The sequence below is a fragment of the Pecten maximus genome, chromosome 8, assembly GCF_902652985.1.
Source record: "Pecten maximus chromosome 8, xPecMax1.1, whole genome shotgun sequence".
In the NCBI taxonomy this organism is placed as follows: Eukaryota; Metazoa; Mollusca; class Bivalvia; order Pectinida; family Pectinidae; genus Pecten; species Pecten maximus.
This window is the reverse complement of record NC_047022.1, coordinates 26,517,940-26,535,476: the sequence shown is the minus strand read 5'-3', so window position 1 is coordinate 26,535,476 and position 17,537 is coordinate 26,517,940. Positions and strand designations below refer to the sequence as shown.

Genomic DNA, 17,537 nt, shown 5'->3' with positions numbered 1-17,537 from the left:
GATACCCTTACATCACAGTATAACTATCCTGTCGTCTTAGATAGCCCTGTCATACCGTCACATGTGGGATACCCTTACATCACAGTATAACGACCCTGTCATACCGTCACATGTGAGATACCCTTACATCACAGTATAACGATCCTGTCGTCTGAGATAGCCCTGTCATACCGTCACATGTGGGATACCCTTACATCACAGTATAACTATCCTGTCGTCTGAGATATCCCTGTCGTCCGTCACATGTGGGATACCCTTACATCACAGTATAACGATCCTGTCGTCTGAGATAGCCATGTCATACCGTCACATGTGGGATACCCTTACATCACAGTATAACGACCATGTCGTCTGAGATAGCCCTGTCATACCGTCACATGTGGGATACCCTTACATCACAGTATAACATCCTGTCATATCGTCACATGTGGGATACCCTTACATCACAGTATAACGATCCTGTCGTCTGAGATAGCCCTGTCATACCGTCACATGTGGGATACCCTTACATCACAGTATAACGACCCTGTCGTCTGAGATAGCCCTGTCGTCCGTCACATGTGGGATACCCTTACATCACAGTATAACGACCCTGTCGTCTGAGATAGCTCTGTCATACCGTCACAGGTGGGATACCCTTACATCACAGTATAACGATCCTGTCGTCTGAGATAGCTCTGTCATACCGTCACAGGTGGGATACCCTTACATCACAGTATAACGATCCTGTCGTCTGAGATAGCTCTGTCATACCGTCACACGTGGGATACCCTTACATCACAGTATAACGATCCTGTCGTCTGAGATAGCTCTGTCATACCGTCACACGTGGGATACCCTTACATCACAGTATAACGATCCTGTCGTCTGAGATATTCTCCTTAACCCGAATGACATTCTCGACGTCGGAAGATATTCATATTACAGTATCTGCAAATTGGTTAGTGACGTAATGATGGCCCAGTATAAAGACCATTGGCTGCAGGTATTACGCAACCCTTGAGCACAGCGTGCCATTAAAGTGGGATGAAAGAACATGCCGTTTTTGTAGTGATAATATCGAGGATGAGGTACATGTACATGTAGTAACAGTATGTCCTATCTATGACGATATACGCGAGGCTCTTTTCATTAAAGCAGTAAATATTGACGCTAGGTTAATCAATTTAGTAATGTTCAGAAGCTGCATTATGTTCTTTCAAACAGTCACTGTGCTAAATTCTGTGCAAAAGCCCTTTGTGATATTTTAAATCGCCGAAGAAATTGAATGTACCATTGATTTTTTTTTCACTTTCTTGAGGCCGATATCTTTTAAATTGATGTGTAGTTTTTATTGATGTTACTTACCAAAACTTTTTCTTATTTCTTAAATATCTATAGTCTCTCATAACTCTTTTAGCGTGGCTTTCGTGATGAAATTTTATGTGATTTTCCATATGCATGTTAGCAATGTTTTAATGTTATTACGAAAGGTGAGACTTTGATAAAATATCTGTATCTGTACCTTCACACGTGGGACACCCTTACATCACAGTATAACGACGCTATTCCCCTCTGGGCGCATCTGTATTTTCCTACTAAAACTATGTCATTACCACGAATCTGTCCCAGGGGTGTGCCTATCGATTTGTGGTTATGAAAAATATCTCAGAATCCGTAACAATGTATATCTACGATATGGAATTAAACTAACTACTTTTTGTTCTGACCATATGCGTGTAGACTACTGTTACAGTAGATATTCTGGCGTGCTAGAATTTTAACGCGTTTTCTGTTTTAAAAAGAAAGAATTTTTTTTTATATATTTACATCTCTCCCTTCTTCAGGTAAGTAAACTCTGATTGCATAAAAATTTACGTAAATCAGTGAAAATAACTGGTGTCTTGACGTAGATTCACTGGAATTATATTATCTTAGCAACCACGACTGCCGTAGTTACCAACGTCGCAACACACCACGACTTTTATTTCATTCGTACGGTATTTCAAATATTTGTTTTATGTAAATATATGCATTGAACGGTGTTTTATTGCGTTTACCTAGCTATGAACGCAATGGGATACATATATATTCAATATGTCTGTATCCCATTGCGTTCATATCGCCGTTAACGCAATAAAAACATCGTTCAATCCCTATAATAAATAAAATGTAGACAGATGAGACCGTGTGTTCCGGAACATGTAAATCCGAATTATTTCAGGTCCTTCAAAATCACAAAAAGGACAACCACAGGCATTGAACACGTCTTACGTGACATACTTATACATGTATAACGTTAATAACGTTTAAATAATACAAAGTTTCAACAATTTGATTGTAAGTGTAACCACGTGTTAGCGCAACTTATCCATAATTGGATTGTAAGGGTAGTCACGTGTTATCAAAAATGTTTACATAATTCTATTGTACACATTGAAGTAGTTTATTTGTTTGAGCTATGTATTGTTTTTGAAGATCTAACGGTTGACTTCGCAAAAATGTCCAACTCACAGTCTATTTATACAGTGCAACTTCCCCAAAACGATCCTTTTCAAAACCGATGAAACTCTTGATACTGATCGAAAGGGCGATGTACGGGATCGACCTTTCTTTATAATACTAATAAAAACACTTCCATATACCGATCCGAATTTCGTACGAGGATTGGAAATGGTTTCCATGTATCTTTGCTTCAAAATAAAAAAATGAGTGAGCATTTATTACGACGTACTTTCGACCAATTAAACAAATAACATTAGGACAATTCATGTAAGGAAACTGACACCGGATCCTGACGCTGATAAGCTCATTACCTTGTACGAAAAATAAATAAAAGTAAGACAAAAAAACAAGAACAAAGTAAACATGGAAAATACGAACAGACAACTTCGTTGATTACGATTTAGGCGAAACACATGCACATTTATCAACGTCTACAATATAGCTAATAACTAAAAATGTAATGTACTCACGTGCTGAAGCTCGTGCGTGTATCATCATCAACAACATGGCGGTGACCAGGGTACCGGCCATTGTTACGTTACAAGACGTACTGGGCCATCCACACCGCATCAAGTGTATCGATCAAAACATTACAGCCTCGTCATCATGTGGCTTCTACAGAATTGTACAGCTTAAATACACATTCCGCTGTAACTGACATTTCTTAGCGTGAATACAGTAGGCGAATTTTGAATTAATCATTACTATTTCATTTTACTTGTCAATACTTTGTTGTGTTATTATTAATGTAAGTACTGTGCGTGTTATCAATAAATGCAATATTTTTTCAATCAAAATTAAAACTGACTTATATATTCGAGTACATCTGCTATTAAGTATGTCTACTGCATGACGACTGATTTATGCCATCTCACGAGACACGACCAGGCTAAAATATCTAACCTTCCACAGAAACCAGCCATTCTGCGATCATGATGCTCAAGACCCCATATAGGTACAAGTCGTGCCTAAGGTAAGTTTTTTAAGTATCTCGATCCTTGACTGCAGACATGAATGCACTTTCCGCAAGTAAAATAAGATTGGCTTGATTTTACACTATTTTAATTTACCACAAATATGATATACTCACTATCTATGCATCAGTATTGCAATCGTGACACCGTTAAAATGATAGGGTGATTCGTTCAGATTGTATTTCTAAATTTCAGAAGAAAAATGATAAAATCCTTATAAGCGATTTACCTCTTGACTCGGCGCTCATCCTGACCTTCCATTACCTTTTACTGTCATACTTCGCTCCATCAACTATTCAATCAGTCGTATTGTAAAAGTGAAATAAAAAACATTTTTTCCACGGTAAAATAAAAAAAACATTTTTCCATTTTTTACTATCATTCCCAATATCAATCTTGAAAAGCTGTGGTAGTGAGCTACACTGAAGCGTATTTCGTGAAATACCAAGGCTGAAATAGTGCATGAGATTTATCAAATGTCTAGCTGACAACAACTTGTTGAGTTTGGTGACAAGCTATTCCAACAGACTATTAGCGTACGCACGGGAAAAAGCTTTGTCCTTGTCTTGGTCGCTATTTTTTCCTTCAAGGCCTTCAACGGAAACTTTGGTGGTAGGTTTTTTATCAATAACAAGAAAGTTATTGGCTGTGCCAAAAGGATCAATGTCCAAAACTTGAAATCGGGAACATTACAAACCTATCGATATCTGTCGCTTATGTAGGTATTTACTTACAATGTTACCAGTCATGAAAGATTATAGCTGAGCTTAACGATCTGAACGTAATTTCTTTTTCTTCTTTTTTAGTCAACAGTCTATTGGATAAATTCCATGACAGATGTACACGGAACACAACTGACGTGAACATGACTACTGAACACGGTTTCGAGAGATGTATATCAATTGGACAGATTTATAGTTAAGATATAGTTTTATAGTTTTAGGGTGATACCAAAGTAAAAGTGTTTGATATTTATTGATTTACTTGGTGGTTCCGTTGTCGCCATCCTTGTTCTGATTTTGAGAACGTGACCGTGACATTATATCTGTTTACAGAGCGGGTTTTATCTTTAAAACAGAAGTTGTTTCATATTCCGGAACACCTGGTCTTGTTCTATTTGTACCTTTCGTTTGTTTGATATTTTCCTTTTTATCGATTTTAAGTTAGAACTGTGGTTTTGATTACATTACGTGTCGGTGTTTTGTTATTGGTTTTGTTGATGGACATGTCTTTAATATTATCGGATCGGTTGTCTCATTTTGTTAAAGTAAAAAAAACAATAAAAAGAACCTAAACACACATAATTATTATTCTTCATACTTTGTGGAAGTCAATGATATGTGTTAAACTTCACCTCATACTGGCAGCAGTTTTGAGATGATGGCTGTCACATCTTTGGATTTCTTTCTTGATATTTGGCCCGGAAGCTCCGTTCGATGGTTTAGAAAACATGTTTCTTGTAATACATCAATTGCGATTATGTGGGTATTTGATTTGATTCAGTAGAGCTAGTTAGAATAAGTTATGTCAGTTATTTGATTCACTGGTGTCAGCTAATAAAAATAACAACAATAACAATGTTTCATCAATATTATTCAGTTTACGAATATACCTTCACTGTTTTGGTTTGGTTTGTACATGTCCCCGTAAACATCCGGTTTGTGTTATCGTCGTAAGTAGGTCAACACCGGATAGTGATAGGGGTTGATCTAACGTGGAACAGAACCAAGATGGCAGCGTCACCGCCCGTCCAGAAGGCCCAGACACATCTACCGCCGCTCGATGAAGTTGCCAAAGGTATTTAGTATTTGGTCGTGTATAATCGCAATATTTTGTGTTAACCATTCATACGATTGACTGCACCGGAACCAGTTAACACCAGGGTGCTGCATGGGGGTCGTCTCAAAGGCTAATCTAGTGCATGTCCTGCATACATTTAGTAGAAGTATCTGTAATAGTGTTGATAATTTTAATTTCAAAGACAGTGTACATCTAGGAATCAAACCTTTTATTTTATTTGATTTCCTTCATTTTGTTAACAGCTGTAAGCCGCGATGCCGATTTCGACCGTGGCCATTATGTAATAAATCCGTTGTTCAAATTACAAAATTTTGCCGTTTAACCATGTACCGAGAGCCATGTTCAAAAACAGGGATTAATTTATTAATTTTGATAATATTTTATCTGCAATATATTAAAATAATCAGTGATTTAAATGTTGATTAATTTAATCTAAGACTGTATCTAGAATAAGACTTGATCACGTGGCCTGGATCGTTAATGGTTGGTTGTTAAGTAAAGGTATAGTCACGTATTTGAACAATCCTTTGGTCATGTAAATGTACATACTTCTCCTATAATACAATGTGTTCTTTTCTTTGTGAGGGTAACGTTTAAATATCGATTAACTATACTACAGTCATGTCTTGCCTATATACATTGTTACTCCCTACATTATTGACTGCCCAGTGTCAATTATTTCTATATATGCAAGTGCTTCTTTTTGATATGGTCCAAACTTATTCAGCAGCTTTTACACACACCGTAAATAAATTTCAATATGCTATTTATAACTGTTATGTAATAAAGTTTATTTGTTACTATATTACATGTATGATAGAATAGTTAAGGGATCCCGATAGCTGAGTCGGCGAGAGCGCTGGCCGCGAAACCTCAGGTGAAGGTTCAAATTCAAATAAATTTTATTCTCTTTTCAAATACTGACATGATGTATAGAGAAAATCATATTCGAGGTGAGTGGTTCGACGCTGCCTACTCGTGTCAGTCTCGGGACACTTTACCCTCATTGCTCTGGATGGCATGCGACGGGCCTCCTGTATGTTGTTCAGTGAGGTAGTCACCAACTACTACACGGAAAATCCCGCCTCAAAATATTCTGTGTTGTTCACTGGGCGATAAACATAAGAAATTAGAATAACGTCCAATGGTAATCTTCACTTAACAGCGAATATAAGTAATTTTACTGTAGACTGATCACATACAAATAGAACCGTTTATATTCCCACTTTGCATAGAACAAGAAACTGTTGTGATTACTAATAGTATATTTAGCCTAGTATACCGTATGTATATGTTATATATATATATATTCCTTTTGTCATTAATATATCACAATAGCTCTCTCCGACGGGTTGTCAAAGAACTTCGCTGACGTTAGTGCCTGTGTTGTTGACTGTCCAGACCTCACCAAGAAGCCATTCAGTCTAGTCTCGGAAGGTATATACATCTATTTTATTGATTTCGAAAATTGTTGTTTCGTTTCTGAATAAAAAATAGCATATAACTGATCTGAATTTTTGGTTTCCATAGTTGGTCCGTTAATACATGATAAAGTGATACAAAACCCGATCGTAGTCCACCGTATATAAGTGTAGTATCCGAGGTTTTTCCTAACTCGTTTCTTTGTTTTGTGTACTTGAGAATCTTTTGAGTTGACCTTTCAATACCAATATTAAATCCTTTATATAAATAAACAGAGTATTCCAGGTCACGCCGCACATCTGTGGTGGGTTAACTTTGTATAGTAATAAGCTTGTCCCCGTTATCACAGTTTACGCTGTCTTGTCACCCATTAACTTGACAGTCATTTAGGAGGTATTTTTACCATCATCAATGTAGTAATAGCCAAAACTAGAACTATTTGCCCCGTTACCGATCATCTCCGCCCAGCCTCCATACTGTTTCCATAGTAACGGTTCTGGAAACACCGAATGGATTGAATTATAGGTTTGAATAAGTTACACTACTTGACAATGTTTGAACAAAGTTGATCCAAGAATTTATAACTATTGGTCATTAGCTTGCATGGTCGATGATTTACTGGGCCGTCTGAGTTACTCATCTTGATTATATGATCAGTATGGGCAGATCAGACTGATTCTATATTGTGTGTACAACGTGGTTAATTATTTTTCTATAATAGGACTAGGGGGTAACCCAAGACTGGCGGATGTAGGAGGACCAGGCTTCCTGATCCCCACCCCACAGAAAGACAAGGTAATAAATGTCAGAGTTAGCTCCCTTCGTCCCGTCGACGATGAAAAAACACTTCAAAAATAGCTATAGGTGTCGTTCAGAAAGGAAACCTGGAATTCTATTCATTTGATTAAATATAATTTGAAATGACAAGTAAATAACTAACAGCCAATTTTAACGGATTGCAGAAATTCACGTTTGCACAAATCGCAAAATTAGTGGATTTGCCAGGAGCTTTTATGATCGGAGCAGGTGCTGGACCTTGGGAACATGTCGGCTGTAACAGTGAGGTATGGACACTATAACATGTACTATCTCATAATCCATTAAATATCATAACTGCCTGTTTAACGTACATAACCCCCTCTTTTGCGTACAGTGTATGTCTTTTAAGACTATGTTTAATTCACACAAGTATTTTAGTATTAATCTTTTGTATACTTTATTTTACAACAATTACGAAGCAAGTCATATCAACTTAAATCAATTACTGTTGTTGGCCCGGATCGAAGCGCGTAAGGGGTCTTATTGTGAAGTACCCGGGGAAAACCCACGTGGTCGGGCAGGTGACCCCATACCTTTTCATGACCTTTCGGTGAAACGAACCCCGGCCCACGGCCTACTTTTTTGTAGATGAAGTATGTTACCACTGTGCCACCCGCCCACCCATTTTAATATAGTAGTTAACTGACTAACTGCTAACTAAACGGCTGCCTTTGATAACAAGTTCGATTTAGACCAGCTTTACTGTAAATTACATATGAAATGGAAATTGGTATGGTCCTTTGTGTTATCGGTGTGATTTAATGTGTTTAGGTTTGGTCAGTAGACGTCACGGTCTGATTTAATGTGTTTACGTTTGGTCAGTAGACGTCACGGTCTGATTTACAGTGTTTAGGTTTGGTCAGTAGACGTCACGGTCTGATTTAATGTGTTAAGGTTTGGTCAGTAGACGTCACGGTTTGATTTAATGTGTTTAGGTTTGGTCAGTAGACGTCACGGTCTGATTTAATGTGTTAAGGTTTGGTCAGTAGACGTCACGGTCTGATTTAATGTGTTAAGGTTTGGTCAGTAGACGTCACGGTCTGATTTGATGTGTTTAGGTTTGGTCAGTAGACGTCACGGTCTGATTTAATGTGTTAACGTTTGGTCAGTAGACATCACGGTCTGATTTACAGTGTTAACGTTTGGTCAGTAGACGTCACGGTCTGATTTGATGTGTTTAGGTTTGGTCAGTAGACGTCACGGTCTGATTTAATGTGTTTAGGTTTGGTCAGTAGACGTCACGGTCTGATTTGATGTGTTTAGGTTTGGTCAGTAGACGTCACGGTCTGATTTAATGTGTTTAGGTTTGGTCAGTAGACATCACGGTCCGATTTAATGTGTTTAGGTTTGAGGTCATGATGTTTTAGATATAGTTTTTTGATTATTATGTTACAGTTGATGAATAATGTCATGATCGATAGTAACGGAGGCATAGTGAGGAACAATGCACACATTGCTAAAGTCAACCGAGAGGTAAGAGAGGATTGCACCACCAGACAAACGGTCCTTCATCTCATATATAAAGTGTTACATATGTTAATGTTTTACTGTCAGTAATTGCCACAAACAGTCACCGCCAAAGAAAAAAACTGTATGCTATGAATGTTAGGCTCAATTCATTCCAAGCGATGGTGTATGATTTGTTTTCGTTCTTTTTTTGAACGTAAGTAAAATTAAATAAAATAACCATGTTATATGTAACATTTTAAAATAATGACCGACACAACATGGTAATATTAAACTAAGAAGAATAGAATATAAGCCTGATAGTTTTCTTGTATTTTTCCAGGACAATTCCTGCATACTGGAGAAACTAACATGTCCACAGTTCAACCTGATGGGGAATTTTTTAGTCTCCGAAGGGAAATGCTGTAAAGTATGGAAATTATAATACTTAATTGTCTTGGTGAAAGGACGGAGAGTGTCCTTACCGGAAATTAAACACTTCCTCCCAGCACTGCCTGGTCAACAGAGGTTGGAGTGGAGGTCACTCTTATTACATTTTGAAATCCTGAATTTTGGATTAAAATTTGGATTGTTAGTGATGGAGGGAAGTCATTTTGCTTTCAAAAGCCGTGATTAAGTGTTAGGATACCGTCTGAGGTGTTTAACTGTCCCTGTCCGAAGTGTAAAATACACCTAAGGGCATATTTAATTGGTATTATAATGCAAATAGTGTAAGCGGTTTATTTTCTTGAAAATGTTTGGGAGCTATATATCATATTGATCACCGCTCACCGGATCCTTAATGTTTGGACGGTCATACATGTACTAGTATTTGACAGGTATTGGAGGTGAAAGCTGGAAAGAGGACCGGAGAGGAAAACTTTGTGTCCTGCATGCGTAAGACACTGAAGAGTTACTATGACGACAAGATAGTGGCCCTTGGAGGGGTGTTCCTGATAGAGAAGGGCAAAGCCAACCTCCACATAATGGTCAGTACCAACACGCTAGTGTAAACGGGTGTAAAATGTAACTACAGCTCACATACAAACCAAACTAATGATATACATTGTTCTTATTTGCATATACGATTATTGCATATAAATATGAAGATTTATAGAAAATTTATCAGCCCCTACTCCTACTATACCGACAAGGTGTAACACTTGAAAAGTCAGAAGTGGGGGGTTGAAGTTCAATTCACTTTGAATTCAAGTTCAATCCGACTTAAATATCAATTAAATATCTATGCATGTTATTCTTTCGTCGTGTGACAATTATTTCTGAAAATGGACCAAAAACGGTCGCGAAAGCCGACAATGCATCGACTGTGGAGCGGAAGTAGGCTGTATATTTTAGAGCGGTTTTGCAACGGACAATCTGATTAGTCGACAATTCTGTAAACAATACTAACTATAATTGTCGACTAATCAGACTGTCCGTTTTAAAACAGATCTATCAGATAGATTAGTCTAATTCATTTTCACAGTCGATGTATTGAACGATCTTCAAGTGTTGCTCTTGGCTAACATTTTTTCTCTCTTAATACTAATGCTGACACCTATGCGTTGTGATGTAATCACTTTGGAAATATGCTATACGCCGTGGCTACTTTGGAAATATGCTATACGCCATGGCTTTCCTTTTAATTGTTTTTATACTGTATGGTGATATCTATAGAACGCCTGACCATTTAGTCTCCTCTATTACTGTACGGTGATATCTATAGAACGCCTGACCATTTAGTCTCCTCTATTACTGTACGGTGATATCTATAGAACGCCTGACCATTTAGTCTCCTCTATTACTGTACGGTGATATCTATAGAACGCCTGACCATTTAGTCTCCTCTATTACTGTACGGTGATATCTATAGAACGCCTGACCATTTAGTCTCCTCTATTACTGTACGGTTATATGTATAGAACGCCTGACCATTTAGTCTCTTCTACTACTGTACGGTTATATCTATAGAACGCCTGACCATTTAGCATCCTCCATTACTGTACGGTTATATCTATAGAACGCCTGACAATTTAGTCTCCCCTATTACTGTACGGTTATATCTATAGAACGCCTGACCATTTAGTCTCCTCTATTACTGTACGGTGATATCTATAGAACGCCTGACAATTTAGTCTCCCCTATTACTGTACGGTGATATCTATAGAACGCCTGACCATTTACTATCCTCTATTACTGTACGGTTATATCTATAGAACGCCTGACCATTTACTATCCTCTATTACTGTACGGTTATATCTATAGAACGCCTGACCATTTAGTCTCCTCTATTACTGTACGGTGATATCTATAGAACGCCTGACCATTTAGTCTCCTCTATTACTGTACGGTGATATCTATAGAACGCCTGACCATTTAGCATCCTCTATTACTGTACGGTTATATCTTTAGAACGCCTGACCATTTAGTCTCCTCTATTACTGTACGGTGATATCTATAGAACGCCTGACCATTTAGTATCCTCTATTACTGTACGGTTATATCTATAGAACGCCTGACCATTTAGCATCCTCTATTACTGTACGGTGATATCTATAGAACGCCTGACCATTTAGCATCCTCTATTACTGTACGGTGATATCTATAGAACGCCTGACCATTTAGCATCCTCTATTACTGTACGGTGATATCTATAGAACGCCTGACCATTTAGCATCCTCTATTACTGTACGGTGATATCTATAGAACGCCTGACCATTTAGTCTCCTCTATTACTGTACGGTGATATCTATAGAACGCCTGACCATTTAGTATCCTCTATTACTGTACGGTGATATCTATAGAACGCCTGACCATTTAGTGTCCTCTATTACTGTACGGTGATATCTATAGAACGCCTGACCATTTAGTCTCGTCTATTACTGTACGGTGATATCTATAGAACGCCTGACCATTTAGTTTCCTCTATTACTGTACGGTGATATCTATAGAACGCCTGACCATTTAGCATCCTCTATTACTGTACGGTTACATGTATAGAACGCCTGACCATTTAGTGTCCTCAATAACTGTACGGTTATATGTATAGAACGCCTGACCATTTAGTCTCCTCTATTACTGTACGGATATATCTCTGCTGTACGGTTATATGTATAGAACGCCTGACCATTTAGTGTCCTCTATTACTGTACGGTTATATGTATAGAACGCCTGACCATTTAGTCTCCTCTATTACTGTACGGTTATATCTATAGAACGCCTGACCATTTACTATCCTCTATTACTGTACGGTTATATCTATAGAACGCCTGACCATTTAGTCTCCTCTATTACTGTACGGTTATATCTATAGAACGCCTGACCATTTAGCATCCTCTATTACTGTACGGTTATATCTATAGAACGCCTGACCATTTAGCATCATCTATTACTGTACGATGATATCTATAGAACGCCTGACCATTTAGTCTCGTCTATTACTGTACGGTGATATATATAGAACGCCTGACCATTTACAATCCTCTATTACTGTACGGTGATATCTATAGAACGCCTGACCATTTAGCATCCTCTATTACTGTACGGTGATATCTATAGAACGCCTGACCATTTAGCATCCTCTATTACTGAACGGTTATATCTATAGAACGCCTGACCATTTAGCATCCTCTATTATTGTATGGTGATATCTATAGAACGCCTGACCATTTAGTCTCCTCTATTACTGTACGGTTATATCTATAGAACGCCTGACCATTTAGCATCCTCTATTACTGAACGGTTATATCTATAGAACGCCTGACCATTTAGCATCCTCTATTATTGTATGGTGATATCTATAGAACGCCTGACCATTTAGTCTCCTCTATTACTGTACGGTTATATCTATAGAACGCCTGACCATTTAGTCTCCTCTATTATTGTATGGTGATATCTATAGAACGCCTGACCATTTACTCTCCTCTATTACAGTACGATGATATCTATAGAACGCCTGACCATTTAGTATCCTCTATTACTGTACCGTGATATATTTAGAACGCCTGACCATTTAGTCTCCTCTATTACTGTACGGTTATATCTATAGAACGCCTGACCATTTAGCATCCTCTATTACTGTACGGTGATATCTATAGAACGCCTGACCATTTAGTCTCCTCTATTACTGTACGGTGATATCTATAGAACGCCTGACCATTTAGTATCCTCTATTACTGTACGGTGATATCTATAGAACGCCTGACCATTTAGTCTCCTCTATTACTGTACGGTGATATCTATAGAACGCCTGACCATTTAGCATCCTCTATTACTGTACGGTGATATCTATAGAACGCCTGACCATTTAGCATCCTCTATTACTGTACGGTGATATCTATAGAACGCCTGACCATTTAGCATCCTCTATTACTGTACGGTGATATCTATAGAACGCCTGACCATTTAGTCTCCTCTATTACTGTACGGTGATATCTATAGAACGCCTGACAATTTAGTCTCCCCTATTACTGTACGGTTATATCTATAGAACGCCTGACCATTTAGTCTCCTCTATTACTGTACGGTGATATCTATAGAACGCCTGACCATTTAGTCTCCTCTATTACTGTACGGTGATATCTATAGAACGCCTGACCATTTAGTCTCCTCTATTACTGTACGGTGATATCTATAGAACGCCTGACCATTTAGCATCCTCTATTACTGTACGGTGATATCTATAGAACGCCTGACCATTTAGCATCCTCTATTACTGTACGGTGATATCTATAGAACGCCTGACCATTTAGTCTCCTCTATTACTGTATGGTGATATCTATAGAACGCCTGACCATTTAGCATCCTCTACTACTGTACGGTGATATCTATAGAACGCCTGACCATTTAGCATCCTCTACTACTGTACGGTGATATCTATAGAACGCCTGACCATTTAGTCTCCTCTATTACTGTATGGTGATATCTATAGAACGCCTGACCATTTAGCATCCTCTACTACTGTACGGTGATATCTATAGAACGCCTGACCATTTAGCATCCTCTATTACTGTACGGTGATATCTATAGAACGCCTGACCATTTAGTCTCCTCTATTACTGTATGGTGATATCTATAGAACGCCTGACCATTTAGTCTCCTCTACTACTGTACGGTTATATCTATAGAACGCCTGACCATTTAGTCTCCTCTATTACTGTATGGTGATATCTATAGAACGCCTGACCATTTAGTCTCCTCTATTACTGTACGGTGATATCTATAGAACGCCTGACAATTTAGTCTCCCCTATTACTGTACGGTTATATCTATAGAACGCCTGACCATTTACTATCCTCTATTACTGTACGGTGATATCTATAGAACGCCTGACCATTTAGTCTCCTCTATTACTGTACGGTTATATCTATAGAACGCCTGACCATTTAGCTCCTGACCATTTAGCATCCTCTATTACTGTACGGTTATATCTATAGAACGCCTGACCATTTAGTCTCCTCTATTACTGTACGGTGATATCTATAGAACGCCTGACCATTTAGTCTTCTCTATTACTGTACGGTGATGTATAAAGAACCCCTGACCATTTAGTCTCCTCTATTACTGTACAGTTATATCTATAGAACGCCTGACCATTTAGTCTCCTCTATTACTGTACGGTGATTTCTATAGAACGCCTGACCATTTAGTCTCCTCTATTACTGTACGGTGATTTCTATAGAACGCCTGACCATTTAGTATCCTCTATTACTGTACAGTTATATCTATAGAACGCCTGACCATTTAGTCTCCTCTATTACTGTACGGTGATTTCTATAGAACGCCTGACCATTTAGTCTCCTCTATTACTGTACGTTTATATCTATAGAACGCCTGACCATTTAGTATCCTCTATTACTGTACGGTGATATCTATAGAACGCCTGACCATTTAGTATCCTCTATTACTGTACGGTGATATCTATAGAACGCCTGACCATTTAGTATCCTCTATTACTGTACGGTGATATCTATAGAACGCCTGACCATTTAGCATCCTCTATTACTGTACGGTGATATCTATAGAACGCCTGACCATTTAGCATCCTCTATTACTGTAGGGTGATATCTATAGAACGCCTGACCATTTAGTATCCTCTATTACTTTACGGTGATATCTATAGAACGCCTGACCATTTAGTTTCCTCTATTACTGTACGGTTATATCTATAGAACGCCTGACCATTTAGTGTCCTCTATTACTGTACGGTGATATCTATAGAACGCCTGACCATTTAGCATCCTCTATTACTGTACGGTGATATCCTGGCTATTTCGATTTATTTGTCCACAGCCCGACTTTTCCAAAGAACCACTGAAAACTCCAGAACAAGTGAATAAGTGGCTCAATTTCTACGATATGTCGGCACCACTTGTCTGTGTGGGGGAACTAGTGTCACACGATCCGGTAGGTAGAAAGTACAGCATGAACCTGAAACAGGTGACAAAAACTCGAAAACAAACATGGACAAGTCGTATTTAATGATGATGCACTGTTGACGGCTAACATTCTTGGATAGTCAGTTTTATCTTTTTTTTTATTGAAATTGATCACGGCGAGTAAACCTTGAGATAACTGAAGTGCAGAAATTGAATTTGGTAAGATACAGGAGAACCGCGCGTTATATTAATGTTTTGATTGATACTGTTCTAGATCTGATACTATAGAGGAAACGTATCGTAATTCTGTTATTCAAGTTCCACAGTTAAAAGATGGATGTTGAGAGTACTTTATACAGATAGATACCGCTTTTATTCTTAGTTTAAGTAATATATTTCTGTAACCCAGGGTATGTATTATAGTTTAAGTAGTATTTTTTCTGTAACCAATGAATTAATCCTAGTTTTAAGTACAATGTAATATATATATTTGTTAGCCAGGGTATGGATCCTAGTTTAAGTAATATATTTCTGTAACCTAGGTATGGATCCTAGTTTTAGTGATATAAATATTTCTTGTCCATGGTATGAATCCTAGTTTAAGTAATATATTTCTGTAACCCAGGTATGGATCCTAGTTTAAGTAATATATACATATTTCTTACCCAGGGTATGGATCTCCGGGTGGACCACTTCCACTGTTTCAGTGACCACGGAGAGGGTGGTCATTATCACTGGGACACGACCCCGGATGACGTCCAATACCGTGGCTACTTCGTCCTAGCCGAGTATATCTACAGAGTGGACCAGCCCCCACAGATTACAGACCTCGCTCGTTAACTTATCTTCAACCGCAGTTATGTCTTACGGTCACGCACGTGGTTGACCGTATACCTAGTTCATTTGGACACAGTTCACTATATAGTCAACTAAGTTGAAGTGGCCTAGCGTATATATAACTCTAGTGATTCCCTGGTAAAATTATTTTTAGCTGGGAATTGTTACGTTTGATTGACACTATGTTCCAGATATTTCAGTAAGTGGTAGATAATTATGGTATCTCATGTGCTATGCAGAGATTTACAATACTGAATTAATTAATTATTGCTTCATGATGTAATTTAAATGACAGGCAGGTTGTTCCAATTTTACACTTGAGTTTCCCAGTTTCAAAAATATTCTAGACTATAATATGTGGTAAGCTCCGTAATTTATAAATAAAAACATTTATAATAAACAATTTTCATGTCGTTTGTGTATCACGTAATGCATCTTATACATGGCATTCTATTTTTGTTTGTTTTTGTTACTGTAAACATGGAAATTTACGCTAAATATAAGGAGTCCTTTTGATCCTGAAACTATCCCCATGCACATTATTTTGATATCAATTTGCGTTATTTGAACTATAAACGAAGGTATAGCGATTTTAGGTTACATATCGAAATCGCGAAATTACCCATCGCCCCCGTTTTGTTTTTTGTTTTGAAAGAGATTATTTAAATGGTAAATAAAGAATACATAATTAATTCTCTTTAAGCAATTAAATAATGCCGTATTTCATTAGTATTAACTTATCCACCCACACTCCAAACAGCGTGCCGATTTCATCGATTGTCCGTTAAACAAGAGTCATCTCTCTTTAGACACACTTGTGATGGTCTAATTCATAATCACTGAAGGCTTGCTGTATTCTTAAGATCATTTTTATAACATTTCAATTGCCACAAGCTACATGTGGATGTTACTCATATTTTTTCCAGACAATTTGTAATTGCTGATGAACCACATTCATTCAGTAAAATGAATTTTGTTCAGTCCCACTTTGATTTCCCTGACTTTTCCTCTATCCCCTGGCCATTCGCCTCTTGATCAAGATACACATATAATAAAGCTTAACGTTCGTGGTCATTTGTCGATCATTCGCGATGTTCGGGTTGCCAATGGAGGATACTCCGATGGAATGCAAAAGGTCAAACTCGAAAAAGGTGGTAAATTTGAATGAAAGTATGCATCATGAACATTTAAAATGAATCTGTGATGCAGCAAGGACTACCGATATGAGTTGCCTCAATTAAGAATGGGGTATCTTGTTCCTACCTAGTTGGTTTACTGATTGGTTGATCCAATGACGTTCCTCATTGGGGCGTTGCTGGTTTGGTTTGGTTTGTTTTTGTTTAACGTCCTATTAACAGCCAGGGTCATTTAAGGACGT

The 17,537-nt window shown here is 37.9% G+C and overlaps 1 protein-coding gene across 1 annotated transcript; it reads left to right on the top strand.

The window, feature by feature from the left end:
- The first annotated feature begins 5,109 nt into the window (after positions 1-5,109).
- LOC117333013 (ester hydrolase C11orf54 homolog) lies at positions 5,110-16,564 on the top strand. Its single transcript, XM_033892122.1, has 9 exons — positions 5,110-5,255; positions 6,597-6,695; positions 7,402-7,475; positions 7,643-7,744; positions 8,895-8,972; positions 9,289-9,375; positions 9,785-9,934; positions 15,237-15,350; positions 15,992-16,564. Exons 1-9 carry the CDS (start codon positions 5,189-5,191, stop codon positions 16,160-16,162), a joined length of 942 nt encoding a protein of 313 aa, XP_033748013.1. The 5' UTR covers positions 5,110-5,188; the 3' UTR covers positions 16,163-16,564.
- Positions 16,565-17,537: the final 973 nt, after the last annotated feature.